The following is a 17,701-nucleotide window of genomic DNA, read 5'->3' on the forward strand; positions in this document are numbered from 1 at the left end:
AGGTTCATATTCAGAATTTTAATACTAAAGAGCAATGCATACCACATAAGGAAAAAAGATGACGTCATCAAAATCCGGGCCCTGGTCATGGTTAGTTTGTAAGACAAATTATTAACTTGACAGTGTACAGTGCAAATTGTCCATGACTATTTTCATTAATTTTTCTCTTGCATCTTATGTGTTTGTAAGCGATTAATTTTATGTATGCCGGTGCAGAAGTAGTCAACAGCTTGTTTTGAGTTTTCTTTTAATTCTTGAAGCTCTTATTGGGTCAAATAAAGTGCACGAACATGGTGATGGACAATTTGCATGGTAATACTCACGCACTGTACTATGTACATGATTGTGAAACTGGGCAATCACTATGGTCTTGTAGGTTTTTTCCTGTATATACAACAACGCTTGACACTTCCGCCGTGAATATTGAACATTATTAGTAATGTGTACATTTTGGATTCCATCATGTTATTGCAATATATTTGAAGCATCTGTATACATGTATACATAAATATCTTCATGCAGTACGGTATGTACAAATTCTATAAATATGTTGTTCACAGCAGGCACGTATCTAGAAATATGTTTCGGGGGATCCGAACCAAGTGTCTCACGAATAATAATAGTAATAATACTCTTTAATTTGAAATAATTATATTAAATCAAATTAACACTAATTACAATACATAAATTAATATTATTATATTATTACAAAAATAGGTAAAAAGACTATAAGAATAGAGATATAACAGCGCATATTCATTACGTAGCTTACCTGTAGTTACTATCAGAATAATTTACATAAAAGCAAGTGCCCTGGCAATTAAAATTAATGTCAAATAGATGAATAATTGAATGTTTATGGAATAACAAAAATGATGTTACATGTAGTTGGAGAAAAGTAAGTATGTGATTAATATTTTATCCATATTATTTTGGGTAGTAGTGTACATAAATCTTTTTTGTAGTGTCATTCAAAGCCGTATGATCCCAATATAATCCTTGCCTTCTAAAAAGTTCAGAGAAAATTAATAACCAACGATTATGCAATAAATGCTAATATTTTCATTACTTAATTTTAGTACTTTGTAAGTCTTTCGGGGGTCCGGACCCCTGGACCCACCTAAATACGTTTTTGGTTCACAGTATTAGTCAATACGTTAGTGTATCATTATGTGGATATGTAGGAATGAACCAAAAGTAATGTTAAATTAAAAGAGTCTGTTATCAAGCCAGGAGACGTTGATAACTTTAGGTAAGAATTCCTTAACTGACTTCTATGCTGTATATATTATTGGAAGATTTCATTTACATTAGGCTCTACAAGCCGAAGGAATGCAAAAGTGATAATTTGGGCATTACAGGGTTTGATATGTTTTTTAATTCATTGGAATTTTCTTGCAAGATACTGTTTCCATAGATATTATTGTGGTTTCCCTAATTCTGATGTTCATCAATCAAAGCCCTATATTATACAGAGTGAGCATAAAAGAAATAGACAGTTTCAAAGTTTTACATAAACAAGATTTAATAACATGGCTGAAATACTTGCATTGTTGGAAGAGTATGTCCTGAAGTTTACGTGGCTAAGGTACAAATGTTCTATAGGTGACCCTTTCGTAACACGACAGATATCAATGCGATCGTCCAGTTCTCCTCTCCCAGGACTTTTCCCCTTGCACAGACAACCAGTCTCCTCAAATGTCTTGCTCCAATCGTAGATGGACTGCCTTGTGGGTTGTTGTTTGTGCCGTGTTCTAAAACGACGGTGCACGGCAGTAAGATAATTTGTTATTGCAAATTCAAGCACAGAGAAAGCCTTTTCTACCTGACTATAACTTGACAAGTTTAAAAACAAGACGCTGCAAATAGCTGTTGCGCACCTCACACCACATTTACCCCATCTCTTCTCCGCGGCAACGTTGGTTTGTAGTGTTGCAACCTGGAGGGAGCGGAGTGGTCTGAGGATTTTCAACGAAATTTGTATTCGCTTTTTCCTGGGCTGTTTTCTACCTGTCGGAGTACAGAAATTCAGCTCACCTTTCGCCAAAGACTCTTTTCCTTCTTTTAAAACTTGAGAAACCATCCATTTAGATACTCCCATGGCGGCGACAACATTGTACTTAAGTTTATGCAACTCCTTCTGATTTCGCAAATATGTTGCAACATTGTAAACTTCTCTGGCCTGTCCTCTAAGGGTTTTTCCAGAGCAGATTGTGGATTTCGTTGGACCCGACATGATTTGATTTTTGCATTTCAAAAATATGCAGCCAAGAGTCAAAAGCAAGAACATTTCAATGCTTTAAAAAAGAACACATGCAAGCGTGTTATCAGATTGCTTTCTCGTAGTGATTGTTGTATGATAAACAAAAGAACCCCACCATACTCGCCTTTTTTAAAAAACAGGCCACTCCTCGATGTCACATTCAGAAAATGAAGTCATTCGCCCTGTAGTTTCTCTTCGTTATAAACTTAACGCGCGTGCGTAATACTGCAGTTACGATCCGCGCACTGCACGCATTTTCAAAGGCCGGATTAAATAAGATGAACCACCGTCACGTTACACAGTGAAAATCGTTTGTCATATTTGTTTTAGCTTAATTTTGCTGAGTTGGCACCACTGGTACTCTCAAGGCCAGACCAGTACGTGGAAGAGGGGTGGGGAGGATGACGTAATAGGAAGTGCTCCGCAGCGATCTGCGCATATTGGGACTTAACTTGTCAGGTTATAGCGACCATATTGCTCGCCTAACGTCAAGGGCACTCACATGATGCTGACGTCAAGAAAACAAACGAAAATTGGTGGTCGTAAACTTGAAGACATTTCTCTATAAAACAGTAGTAAATACTTCCTGATAGAACAAGCAGTTTTCGATTTATAAAGCGTTTATTCTGTCAGTTTCCTTTAGGCTCACCCTGTATATATAGGATGCTATATATCCGCATGGTACGGCGAATGCGGAAGTCGCATCCAACGGGTTGGAATACAGCCAACAAGAATCATTACAAAATTCTAGCCTTAATAATTATATATGACAGAGTTGCCATAAGAACTTTTGTGTTCTAAAAGGCCTCTGACTTAAGATAAATTTAAGAGGCGACAATAAAAAAGAACGTTCCCTTTTTATTTCACGCACTGTGCCTACCTAAAAATTTCTATCCCTGTCAAATATTCTAAGTCATCGCTTGTTGAGCGTGGTTAGTTCCACAGCTTATACCGGTAGCAAGGGCAAGACGTACACAAAGGGGAAAATCTTTTCCTAACCAGTTGTTGGATGGACGAGACCATTTCGTGGAAAAGGGTTCTTTTGCTTCAAGAAAAAAAGAACCGTGAAATTCGCAGTAAACGTTTTATTTCCCTTTCTCCCCCTTTTGCTTATAGGATAACACTCGAAACCTGATCACATCTCAATCCGAAAGGTTAAAGTGGGACGTTAAAAGAGCTCAGTCGTCGAGGTTCATAATATTTCCTCACTAATTCACCGTGAAATTAATTTCGTACATCGTTCTCAACATTCAGCAAAAACTCTAGCTTTAAAAAACTCGTTTTATAAACATATATTCAGCTCTTTTGCATCTTTTTTAATAGTGCTTCTGATTGCTTCTATTGAATCTCATGTTTATCAAGGTACTAGGCAAAGTTAATGCATCACTAGAATGTGGAACGATAACGCGACAGTGTCGCAATATGCACATATTAACACTTGAACAATTTCGAGGTAAGGATATTTACCATAGCCTATATGGAGAAGAGAATGTGCAGGTAACTAGCGCCATCAAACGGTTGGATGACAACTTTATCACAAAACCGTGTTAGTAAGGTTCTTGTGACCAGTCCTCGGCAGACACGAAACAAAGCTATTTACTAAATATCGTCAATTTACATTGTAGAGTGTATTATTTGTATTAAACTTTGTGCTTATATTGTAGAATAATGAAGGAAAAAATTTCATGGTAATTTCAAACATCGGGCAGTAGTTCTTATTTCATATTGTGTTAAATAAGTACCTGCTAGATTTATCTGAAGAAGAAAGCAACTGTTCAGTTGTCTGACATTTTTTCTCTCTACATAGTGTAACACTAACGCATAGATTTCGTATTTGTTTCATGGATAAATTCACCTCCTATGCCGGCGTAACGTCATCACCTAAGAAAACAATCCATCTGCCGAACCTCGATATTTCTAACAACCTTGATGTTTATAAACCGAGAATTGTAGGATGCGATATATCTGTATGGTAAGGCGATGCGGAAGTCACCAGCGCCATCAAACGGGTTGGAAGGTAACGAACATTTCTTATAGCGTCAGAAAGGTGAAAATTGACCAAATCGGTCGAGGTCGTGACAAACAATTTATGCTACGAAGCAGCTGAAAGAAGCTGCAATTTAACCCTCACGAAATTACCCACACTTTTGTCATCGCCGCAGTATCACATGAGAGATAAAGAAAGAGACAGACGTATTTGTCCCAGTGTAATATTAGAATATCTACACATAAAAAGAACGGATTTGTTTGAACACGTTTTGACTAACTTTTTGATAGAACTAACTCTTCTAAACAAATGTACACGATCACTAAAAGGGTTTGTTTCTGGTGAACAGTCATTTCTTTGTTGCCTATTTGAACAAATAATTGATTATAAGAAGCTGTTGTTAGGTTATTCAAAGCAATTTGTTTTCTCTGTGTATTTTGATATTGTAAAACATTAGAGGCACAGTTATTCACCACAAATACATTATATTTCTGCCGTAGTTTGCACTCCCTCTCAGGGGTTTTGCTTGCCAAGCTATTTCTCCCGGACTGAGGTTCAATTTGTCCCCCCCCCCCCACCTCTCCGAGAGACTTACCAAGCACTAAAATTAAAAATGAAAGTATTTCTGCCGAACGTACTGGAAGACAAGAACTAGATTAGGATCACACGGCCATGAATGACACTACCAAAGAAGAATTATGCACACTATACTTGCAATAATATGCATAAAATATTAATCAGGAACTTTACTTTTCGTCAACTGGGACTAACACCCTTTTTTTTGTTATTTAATATTCATCATCTTTTGACATTAATTTCCTTGCGTGGACAGTTGCTTTGGCGATCTTAACTACACGCAAGATAGATAATGTATTTATATGTGCTGTTACATCTTTATTGTTATACCGTTTTTTCTACCTATTCATGTAATAATAACAATACAATATAATACAATACAATAGACATAAATTATATTAACGTATTAATTAGAAAATACAGGGTGTATCATAAGAAATAGCGAAAACTGACACAGTTGAAAGTACACGATAACAGAAGCAAAAAAGTCTCAGTAAACGTGGGTCTACAAACGAGTCGTTTTCGAGATATTTGCGAATGTGTGATTACAACCCGCCACTGACTTCATTGTTTGCATACGTCAATTGCGAATGTGTGATTACAACCCGCCACTGACTTCATTGTTTGCAAACGTCGTCCTAGTTGGTAAAATGTACTCTTCGTTGCTGTAAGGTTCAATTTTCACTACGCAGTACAGCACAACTGACGTGACTCCCACGACTGTGTACTGATTGTATCCATCATGTTTGATTACTGTACAACGCCACCTGTCGGAAATGTTCTGTTTTGTAAACAAAGAGCAAACCTCGGAACGCGCAAGGAGTAAAGCAGTCTGTGTTTACAAAATGCAATCGGTGACGGCTTCTAACCACACATTCGCACACATTATTAGCATTTTTAACAACTAGGACGACGTTTACAAACAATGAAGTCAGTGGCAGCTTGTAACCACACATTCGCAATTATCTCGAAAACGGCTCGTTTGCAGACCCATGTTTACTGAGACTTTTTTGCTTCTATTATCGTGTACTTTCAACTGTGTCAGTTTGCGCTATTACTTATGATACACCCTGTATATTATTGTAATTATTATCACTTGGTTCTCCCTCCGGAAATATATTTCTAGAATACGTACCTGGCTCGTTGAATATAACTGACAGGGACCAAAAAATATGACAATTTCTATTCTGTTACATTTTCTGTATGTTGTACAAACTACATTTTATTTTTTCTTCCTTTCTTACTGTATAAACAAGAAGACAACTCGTTGTGTAGTCCAATCAGAAACAGTGGATAATTTGAAGGAATTTATTTCATTGATGAAACTGAAAGTTTATGTTCTGAGGATAAATTTTAGTCTGGGAGTCATTCCTCTATTAATGACTTTCGGCTTGTGTCTATTTTGATTGTTTTAAGTTACCATTTCGTGGAATTCTCAATGCATAACCTACACATATACAATTGGACAGTGAAGCCTTTGAAATGTAGTGCGTGGTTTTGGAGGAGCCGAAGGGGGCAAAGTGAAGAATATATCAAATTTCTGACCATGATAACTGCCTTAAATTTAGAGATTTTGTTTTGGAAATTTGAAAGCTGTTTACTTTGTTATTACACTAGAGCAAAATCGTCCGACATACTTCAAGATGGCAGACGGAAAACTATATTCCATATGTTGTAAGTGCTGCCATTTTAGAAGTTGACCAATGTCGCTCAAATGCAATATCAACGCAGTACTTAAAGGTATTTAGCAGCTTTTAAATTTCCGAATCAAAGTCTGTGGTTGGCATGGTCACAAAACTGGTGTCTATTCCCCGCCCCCTGGTTCTCCAAAACCACGCACTAAAGTGGGTGTCATGCAGAGGCGTCTCCTGAACGCATGCGTCAATTGTGGCAAAAAGGACAGCTTGCTCTGCGACGACATTAATGAGCATTTCTACATTCTAATTTCTTCATATAGGAGAAGTATTTATTTTACATTAGAGCGCTGAACTAAGCTGATATTACATTTCTTGGATCTGAAGTGACGCATGCGTCAATTGGGGAAAATAATTATTACTTTCTTTCACTTCAGATCCAAGAAATGTCATATAAGCTTAATTGAGCGCTCTCGTGTAAGATAAATACTTCTCCTATATGAAGAAATTAGAATGTAGAAATGCTCATTGATGTCGTCGCAGAGCAAGCTGTCCTGTCTCCCCCAATTGACGCATGCGTTCAGGAGTTCTGGTGTCACACAGCTACGATGTTCGTGGCCAATTTTTTTTTGGCGTGTGCAAGGAAACATCGTGAAATAACTTGAGCTTCTGTTTGAACAATCGAATACTGCACAATGTCCATCGTAAACAAGGGTCAAATCTCCGCCCGACCGCTGGAATTCCGTATGCTTACAAGAACAGGCCTCTCCATCATGGCTGCTCGAAGCCACAATGCAACAGTACGTGAAACACACCTATATTTCATAAGGTTTTACTGGCAACTTGTACTGCAATAACTATATAATTACACAACCAGAAAGTAACTTAGATAATATTCCGTCTCTGACGGTAATGCATATTTTTGGACGCTGTTGTTAGCAAGCTTTTATATCAAGATTCGGCATTTATATTTCATCTTTAGTGATTTTGGCCTATTTTTCATCCTAATTAGCTATAGTACTATACTGCATCAGCTGTGGGTATTTTAAATAGGAACTTGCTACTTTTCGTTCGCTACGTACCAGGTCCTCTATTAATTTTATATACACACATTTTACATCTGAACTTTTTCTTCAAGTGGCACTTATTAATTTAATAAGAACATAATAATGGTACTTAAGGATGTACAATTCAATACGTAACTGTATTGCTTTCCATAGGAAATATTCTACATAAATTTTACCATGTATTTTTTAGTTATCTATTAATTACAAGAAATCAACCTCTTTCACTGTTTATTGACAGTCACATTTTCATTTTATTTCAGTATGCCATTACAACACGACATACTATTAAGTTTTGAAGTGTTTGTATTCGAACTATGTTCATCACAAGAAATATCTTTGACAAGTTTTCACACTTCACTATATAGTTTCTGCACTTGAAATAAACACTCGCTTCCCTGATTCAGTAACCAGTTGTAGACGATTAGCTTGATACATTACAAGCGTTGAAGTTGAAAAAATAAGGCACTTTTGTTTTGCACTTTTGTGGGCACATTACAGAGATGATTCACTTGCACGGACTAGTGTACTGTTCCGAACAGTTTTTCTTTACTGTAAATGTTTTCAACTTGATGGAATTAAGCTATCATATAAATATGAATTGAATTCACAACCATATTCAATTTGTATAATTTCCAAGGCTCTTTCATTGGTAGCATTCACAACTTTACATCATTCGTTTTGATTTTTTAAACTAGAATGTGTTCGCTACTTTCAAGCTTTTGAAATTAATCATATTCGGGAATTTCACAGATTTAGTGACATAATATTAGACATTATTGTAAATGTAAAGCACTTCTTTTGTTTAATGTATCCCAATATTAAGGGTAAGTATTTGCCTTGTATTGCATAACTGGATAAAACTTATTAGTACTCTAAATTTTGGCTATTTTGGAAAAGTTTGTCCATTTACTGAATGACTTTTGTGAGAGAAAAGGCATAGAAATGAACTTGAATTGTGAGTATGATGTTCTGTTACCTTAAACTATTATACAAACCTCACAAAAAGTTCGGAATATTGTTATATTAAGCATTAAGTGATACGCATAGCCTTGGAATGCAACAACACATGGTATCTGTCTGTCTGCTAGACGTTTTTATGTTTTCGCCAACACCGTGTCTATCACCTATTGCTAGAGACGTAAAGTTTTAGTTTTAGCGATAACACCAAAGGTGATGAAAGCAAAATATAGTGTTTAAAATATATTTTCATAGGTTGAGGAGGCAAGTTTTCGGTGTTTTGAAATCGCGAAATATCGCGATTTATGCCATTTTTTCAGAATAACACCTAACCTAACCAGAAGAGAAATTTCGTAGAAACGGGAAATTTTTTTAGGGAGAAGGACCTGTTGTGTTTCAGGGAGGGATGCGAGAGTGTACACAAAACGGTATTTTGAGGTCGTACAGTGATTTTTTGACATTGTTAGGGAAATGTGATGTAGATGATTATGTTCAAAGATTTGGGTGTTATCATTCAATAAACATTTCATATTTAGTGGCTGATGAGATGAAATAGTTCTCCAAATGGAAGAAATTTGGTAATTTCTCACAAAGGTAAGCCATATTTTTTTGTCGTTAATAATACAACGGAATTTTGCTCTAAACCGCGAAAAATAACACCGAATTGCAGTAAATAACAACATCGAAATTTTGGGAAAAATAAAACGAAAATTTCCCGTTCCTACCTAATATAAAAATATTCCAAACTTTTCGTGAGGAGTGTATTTTCTTGTATAGATAATGATGGTAATAAAGGAACAGTGCGATACAGCCAACTTGTATGCATAGCAATTATTTTGCAAGGCGCTAACTTATTTCCTGAGTTTTGTATAATAACTTCCTTCATAGGCAGTATTCATACGGAAGGAATGCTATTGTCAGTCACGCACGTTGTTGTGAAGTGAAGTTTAGAAAAAGGCACGTCATTTGGTAATTCGTTATATTCAATTAAACATAATTGCAAGGCGCAAAGGTTGTATGCCTGTATTAAGTGATCTCTTAAGGATTAAGTCTTGAATCTTGTCTTTTGTGTGCAACAAGAACACTCTAAGGTCATTTTACTAAAAGATGAAACGTGGTCTGTAATGAGTAAATGATGGGGTGACACACTCGGTTGCATTATCTACTGCTATGGCTGAACTTGGAGTTATTTCTACCTTCCAATAGTCTTCAAGAGTGTGTTCCTTGATGCGGGTAGCATTGTTAGTTGTAAGGTGGACGCTGAACAGTTGGGTGAACAAGTATTGCTAGGCAAATTGTCCACATCTATCTTCATAAATTTATCTCTTGCATCGTACGCGTTTTTGAGGAAAAGATAATTGCCTATACTGATGGACATTTAACACTTATACATCCACTATACAATCGGCAACAAAGATAGCAGTAGGCAAGTTGTCCATATATATTTTCGTTCTTCATTCTGTGCGATTTCAGGGAACGTAATTGTCCTGGAGCAGAGATTGTTCTCTGCTTATTTGAGCTTTTTGTTTCAATTTTTGAACTCAATGTTGCAGAAAACAGAATGAATGAACGTGGTGATGGACAATTCGTGTGATAACCAGAGGGACGTAACCACAATTTAACAAATTTCCAGGAGAGTGGAAATAATGTATTCTTAGAAATATGCCAGACTCTTAAAAAGAGTCAGTAAATTGTCGATAGGTGGCTCCACCTTACTGCTAAGGATGAAAAGTGAAGATGTGTCGATCTGACTCCAAGTAACCTATAGCTCTTCAGAGGAATTTATTTAAACAAAACTGAAAACAGAATTTTTGGAGTAACGTTCCTTTGGTTTTCATACGACAAATCTGCCTACTATTTTATTTGCCGTTGACTGTACGACTAACATCGTACCAGTACATTCATACGACCAGTCCCAGTCCCGATAGGTAATCTGTGCATAAAATGAACTTTTAAGCCAAAACTTGTATGATTGCTGTGAAGGCAATCTTAATGGAACGCAGTTATCAAGTAAGAAATTTCTTGAGGATTATCACCGACAGAGTTTGCACCTTGAGCACTAGCTGAGGCTACATTCACTTGGAAGAATTCATGATGGCCTCTATGCTGAAACTCTGCGTCGCCGCGACGCCATGCGATGGTCCAGCCAGCGCAGCGTCGCATGGCGTCTGGTCCGAGATCTCAGAGGAGGCATCGGTTATGGTGAGTCCCAGATCAAGCGGCCTCCCGCTACCGAAGCCCAGCTGATGCCCGGAGAGGTTGTGCGTGAGGCTGTGGCGTCGCAGGTCGCAGTTCCGCCTGAACACCTTCCCGCAACTGGAGCAGTTGTAGGGTTTGATGTCCGTGTGGGTGAGGAGATGAGTCTTGAGATTGCTGCGCTGGTTGAAGCTCCTGCCGCACGTCGGACACTTGTGGGGCGACTCCTCCATGTGCAGGATCTTGTGGACGGCCAAGGTTCTCGACTGGCAGAAGCCCTTCCCGCACTCTGAGCATTTGAACGGCTTCTCTTTGGAATGGATGTACCTGGAACGAGCACAAGACGCGAGGATTTAGTACAAGCAACCACAAGTCAAAATATCCCAATCGTGTCCCATATTACCCTCTACTACCTATCTGTACTAAATGCCGGGAGCAACCAATCACAACCAACGTTACATCACATGAAAAAGACGGCGCAGATTATTTATAGAAATAAATTGGCGCACTACTAACATCTTGGGTTTAGAATGTACACTAATTGTTCAGCAATTTGATACCCAGTTGGCGCTTAAAGCCCATTAATGCATGATAGTGCGTTTCAACCATTTGCTTTTATATATGACGACATCAGGCGCACAACGACAAATGTCACATTTTCATAAATGTGAGATATGAATTCTAAAATTTGAAACTCTTTATTCACATTTGATGCATGGAAAAAAGGCAATTATTGTCCATACGAATGTCTCTTCAACAACAATGCAGACTAAATAACAAAAATAATTTCATGCAAAAATCGCACAGGACAAAATATTGTTTCAGATAAACGAACATTGTTTAAATAGGACAAAGATAATAAGTATTCGTGCTGATTAAAATTACAAAAATGTTGGTCAACATTTTGTAAAGGCTATGAATTAACAAAATATGTTTGGTAAAACTTTTTGATAATCATAAAACAAAACTTGTACTTGTCCATTTCCTTTTCTGTGAAACAAATGCGTAACAGATATAGTATTTTATTTATTCACTTTTATTTTGGATTACCATCTTTAGCAGTTTTTCCCATATCTATGTACTGTACATAAACTTACATATTTCTTTTTTAATTTGGTACATTATTATTAAAAAAATACATTATTAATATATATTTTTCCTATTAAAGGGCACATTTTCTAAAACAAATGACAATATCCAACTGTAAGGTTAGGTTCACAATTCAAAGATTCCAAACACTGTGGAAGAGGAATTGTACAGTTTATAAGTGTTTTGTAGAATGTCTCTCTTTCTTGTGTGTATCTATTACACTCAAATATGATATGGTGTATATCTTCATATTGCCACATGTACAATTTGGGTTTTGTACAATCCGGATCTTTTGTAAATGACTTTTAGTAGTTGTATGACCTGACCTAATACGATTTAGTAATACTATCACATTCCTTGTACCTTGAACTTTTGTAAGCAAAGGCTTGATTCTATTGAAATTAGCTATCCTCTGATAAAAGCTGCCTGCATTTTGAAATTCACCTTTGCACCATTCCTTCAACTTTTTCTTCACCCTCGGTAGAAGGTCTGTGTACCAGGTTTTCAGCTCCAGGACAGGTTGAATTTCCCTAGCTTGTTTTGCATACAAATCTGTCATTTCGTTACAGATATAGCAATAAAGGTCTCGAGATAATTTTGCTTTTACTGATTTCCGACTATGCCAATATGCCAACAAGTTTCAAATCATTATCATTGGTTTCAGTAATACGTGAGGCTTCCATATCGTACCATGGTATAGCAGGCCAGTAAACAGCTGTGATATGGGACATGATTCACTAACCACGCCTTACCCAATGATAAGCCGCTTGGCCAGCCTTACCTCTCAAATGGCTATTGTGCGGGAGTTACATTGTATCTTGGTTTCAAAATTCGAAGATATTGTTTTTCATAATCTCATACAGTGATAATAACAGCAACAATAATGACTTATTTATCAGAAGCTTTATACACTAGGGTAGTGGTAGTGCAATTACGCAGGAATCATCATCTTATTGAATTTATGGATTTTATCAGTCAAACGAAATGGTAATATAATACTGCTCCGATTGGATAGAACACTATGTCAGCACCGTGACACGGGACATAAAACAATTGCAGCGCGCCGTGAACAGGCTTCCCCACAATTCTCGCATGCATAAGGGCTCGCTCGCCAGCCGCTTGAAGGCAAACGAGACGCCATGAATTTTCACTCTTTATTGCCACCTAAGCACCCGGCTTAAAGCTTTTTCGTTTGTAAACGCATGTTTCTCTTCTGCAACACGAGGCGTACATTGTCGCCCAGCGGGGAGCGTGCTGCGGGGTCCCGTGGAGGAGATATCCCCCGCCAAAGTGCTGAAGTGGGACGGATCACGGCTCGCGTGGACTTCGGGGCTATATTCACCCTTGTAGTTTTTTAGTATGAGAAAGTGCTATGTAAAAAAATGTTATACCTTTTCAGTTCATTTGTAAATTATTTTGTCCTGTGCGACGTCTGCTTGCGATGGCAAACTAGAACGAAAGTGTTAACATTTCCAAACGTTAATAAAATCAAAGATTTACAAGTAGCCTAGTAGAGTATACAAACATACATTAAAGAGCTTTCACTCCATGTAGTTTATTTTATCGTGTGTATGTTTTACATTTTGTTACAATGTAACAAAAGAAGGTACAAATTCCAGTTATTCTACATCTCTACCCACTTGCCATTGAAGATATTGAAGATGGCCAGTGGCGTATGTTGGGTATAATACCTGGACTAGCTCAATATGACACCTGGTCCTAGGCTATGGAGGAAGGGAGAAGGCTAGGCTCATTCTTGACGTCTTCAAGGAAGCAACGTTGCCATCCCAACGGTAGTCAGGTTGCAAACTTATAAAAATCCAGGTTGCCAACTCCTAAGAATTCAGGTTGCGAATTTCAGAATCGACATTATCTTCTTTTGGAAATCAGGTTAATTCACAGTTTCTAATCGATTTTTCTTCACTATTTTACTTTCTAGGCTTCAGCCTTCACAGATAGCGTAGCTAGCCTGGAATATACGCTCCTGACCTAGGCATATTGCGAATAAATTGACAGGACTTTTCAAAACCTGAAATGAGATCTTACTTAACGACCGTTAACTATTTTCTAGTTATGCTCAACATTTCGTAATGAAGTTCATGCAATTTAATGTTTATCGTTGGTTAGTGGTTATCAAAAATTGTATAAATATTATTTCCATGCAAGAATTGCTATTTATTGCAAGTGTTGCCACCTACTATATTGAAAATTTCGGGGTTCGATGAGTATGTACGGTTTAGAAACACTAAAAATAAATACAAAATGAACCAAAATTGTTAATCAACGTGAACTTTCTTAGTAACATACTTTTTACTACAACTTTTTGTATTTTCCCTACTTTACGTATATTTTCTCTTAACTTTGGCTAATCGCAAGGATGATGAATTGATGATGACTGATAGTTAGATGAAATTGATGTGACAAACTAAGATATTAGTTTCTGCAGTCTACTGCTGAGAGGGAAAAAGTAACGAAAAGATGCAGTAATAAGCAAATAGAAAGGGGGGGGCATTATTTTTAATGTAAAATTGTGCAAAATTGGTACTAAATGTCAAAATAGCATTCAAAGACAATATAAAATGCGTTACTAGGTTTGATGCAACAAGAGAAATTTAAAACATTAAAAGCTAAGTTTTACTCGAAAGGTATTAAAAGGCAAAGAGTCCCCCCCAAATCTTTCTTTAGACGTGTAGAAAGTCCATCCTCTCCGCAGAAATGAGTGTATTTTGAAAATCCGAGGAGTGTGTCTGCCGCGTGACATATTTTTTCAGCAATGCTTTCTTTATTCATGGTAATTTGGTTCTCGCCGATGACGGAGTGGGAAGGCTGTAGCCTTGTAATGAAGGGATCCCGCGTTCGATTCCCGGTTGAGGCACATAGATGGGCGTCGGAGGTGGTCAAACCGGTCCGTCGACCTCCCTTGAAAATTGGCATCGTTCATTTCAAGTTAGAAACAAATGTTTTGACAGAGATGTAGCGTCGTGTTGTCATTGTTCATAACAGGAATAAAGTTCAGTTAGTATTCTGACAGAGTACCCAGGTTACAATAACAATTAATTTTGAATTAAATTAATTTATTCTTATTAATTTTACTAGTTGTTATTGTATAATTATAATCATAACCATGGTAATAGTAATTATTACTATTATTATTTCAACTAATCAAGTTTTATCAATGACATGAATCCTGAATTTCTGGCGACGCTTATGGGCACATATAGTATTCCACACTAGACTGAAGATTCAATCCCGATTACGTTATCAGTGCATAAACTGTAAAATTGGCAAGCTTTTTAATGAAAAATTTAATTGAAAATGTACAAAATGAAGAGCAAAGCAACTTGTAGCTGTTTGCTTGAAATCATTTTCCATAATGTGAAAAATTCGTTGAAACAAACGTCTTCATTTACATGTCCTTTCCCCTTTTTTCGCGATCTTCTGCTGTGCAGTGAGTTTGGTGGAATTGCGCTGCAAGCACTGAACACAAATTGGAACACATTCCTTCCACCCAAACCTCCATTACTCGTTTGGAAGCGCGAAATAGCCCTGAGGGAGTTAATGTAATTGGACTGCTGCCCCTAACAATTAACTCTACACAGCTGACAAGCGGATCCGAACCCGTGACAATGCCCGGAAGCAACTGGGGGGAAGAGCTCTGTCACAATTACACCAACGCTCGGAAAAAAATCCACCCAGAAGACACTTGAACAACGCGATAACCAACAGATCCGTATCGGGGTTCAAGCAACTAAAGTCATGCACAACTCGTAGAATTTCCCTCTAAATTAGCCCTCACCGTGCGGCAACCTACAATTTCGTGCTACCGGTTGCTCATTACGTCCACACGTACCCTCCCGCGGGGCAAATTGGCTCTTCAATCTAAGCCTTCCCATTATACCGTGCAGCTACCGTTCACGTCACGTATCGAGATCTCCCATTTGGACGTTACAATCTCTCCCCCACAGGTCTTTTAATAAACACACGCGCCTCACGAGCTACCGTTTTCTCGCCTCGCGGCAAAACCCTTTCTCACAGCCCAATTACGCCTCGTTCTTTCCGGTAGCTAATGGAGGCCTATTTGAGATCGAAAGGGTTGTTAAGGAATGACAAACGCTCACGATTTGTTTGTTCATGGCCTGGCAACTGTGTCTCGCCTTACACCTGTTGCTGTCTTAATATTATCTCAAGCGAGAATCTAGCCCCCAAGCCGAAATGGGTTTTCACACCACAAGGTATATTTTATGGTGATTTAATTATGAAAGACTTGCTAACAGTGCCTATTAAGTTAACAAATAAGGTTGCATTACTAAGTGACACGTTCTAAAACTCTTAATGAACACACGACAAAACAAGCATCATGAACTTGACCTGACACTTTTAGGGCACGTCTCCCCACATCTATAGCAAATTGACCTGCCTAACCTACTCACGTATGCATCAAATAGTAGATGCATGTGAATAGGTTAGGAAGGTCAAGTTTTGTTTGTTTCTGCTATTTAGATGCATAAGTGAGTAGGTTAGGTAGGGCAAGTTTTGTATGTTTCTGCTATTAGATTCATAAGTGAGTAGATTAGGTAGGTCAAGTTTTGTTTGTTTCTGCTATTTAGATGCATAAGTAAGTAGGTTAGGCACGTCAAGTTTTGTTTGTTTCTGCTATTTAGATGAATAAGCAAGTAGGTTAGGGAGGTCAAGTTTTGTTTGTTTCTGCTATTAGATGCATAAGTGAGTAGGTTAGGCAGGTCAAGTTTTGTTTGTTTCTGCTATTAGATGCATAAGTGAGTAGGTTAGGCAGGTCAAGTTTTATTTGTTTCTGCTATTTAGATGCATAAGCAAGTAGGTTAGGCAGGTCAAGTTTAGTGTTAGCATATAGATGTATCTCCAAGCTACTAGAGCTACTCCTACACTCTGTCCCGGAAATCTTTGGAGCAAGCGAACGAAAAGAAGTCCTCTGCGCAAGGACTCGAGAGGATTCGACCAATGAACGAGGTTGCAGCAGCGCGCACTGCTTGCTCCGCCCACTCGCATTCTCTCCCTGAGGTATATAGTGGTTCGGATCCAACTTTAAACTGTAAATCCAGTCTTGATTAGCCTATCTGTGCATAAAGTAGACAAAGCAAAACGTCAAACTCGCTTTCTCCACTTTTCTGCCGTTATGCGCAGCCTTGTTCCACAGACTCTCGCGATTGAGTGTAATTAACAATCTTTATTGTATTGTTTTATTAATTAAGCAAACTCATAGAAGCCAGGCTTCCAGAGTAATATTTCCATATTATTACTTGACTTGACATTACACACACAATACTATAGTGCGCGTCAAATCTCCAGCATATGGCCTTGAACGGCTGAACAGCACCAGCGAATCACAGACGTGTGGCGTTGCCGTGCTCTCCGTGACAAGGCGTTTCGCTCAACCACGCTGTCTCTTTTCAGTGTGACATTTCGACATGGCACAGCTGCAGTACGCTGCTATTGGCTATCGCCATATGCAGGAAATTTGACGCGCACTCTAATGGTGATTATGCTAACAGTAACGCAATTGTATATTAAACTTCTATTTGAGCGCGACCCTCTATATTGGCGTAGAACTAGTTACAGTGGGATCCATGAGTATTACCGTGCAAATTGTCCATCACCATGTTCTTGCGCTACGACGCCAGGACTCCCGGGTTCGGATCCTGTCCTGGGCATAGATGTTTGTGAGTGTCCATTCATTAATTTCATCATATCACTCATCCCCATCTTCGCAAATTAGCCAAAAGTGGCACAAAAAGCGAAGTAAAATAAATCAAATCAATCAATCAACCAACCATGTTCGTATGATTAGACCCAATAAGAGCTTCAAGAATTAAAAGAAAACTCAAAACAAGCTGTTGACAACTTCTGCACCAGCACACAGGATGTGAGAGAAAAATTAATGAAAATAGTCATGGAC

General features: G+C 37.9%; 1 protein-coding gene across 1 annotated transcript in view; it reads right to left on the reverse strand.

Moving 5' to 3' along the window:
* Nucleotides 1–9,233: 9,233 nt before the first annotated feature.
* LOC145982043 (uncharacterized) overlaps nucleotides 9,234–17,701 on the reverse strand; it is a 39,905-nt gene continuing 31,437 nt past the window's right edge. The window contains exon 2 of the mRNA XM_083115619.1: nucleotides 9,234–11,007. Within this exon, the coding sequence (XP_082971745.1) occupies nucleotides 10,560–11,007 (448 nt within the window). The 3' untranslated portion in view covers nucleotides 9,234–10,559. The remainder of the gene's footprint in view (nucleotides 11,008–17,701) is intronic.

Source organism: Lepisma saccharinum, chromosome 30 (genome assembly GCF_977018435.1).
Source record: "Lepisma saccharinum chromosome 30, izLepSacc3.1, whole genome shotgun sequence".
Lineage (NCBI taxonomy): Eukaryota > Metazoa > Arthropoda > Insecta > Zygentoma > Lepismatidae > Lepisma > Lepisma saccharinum.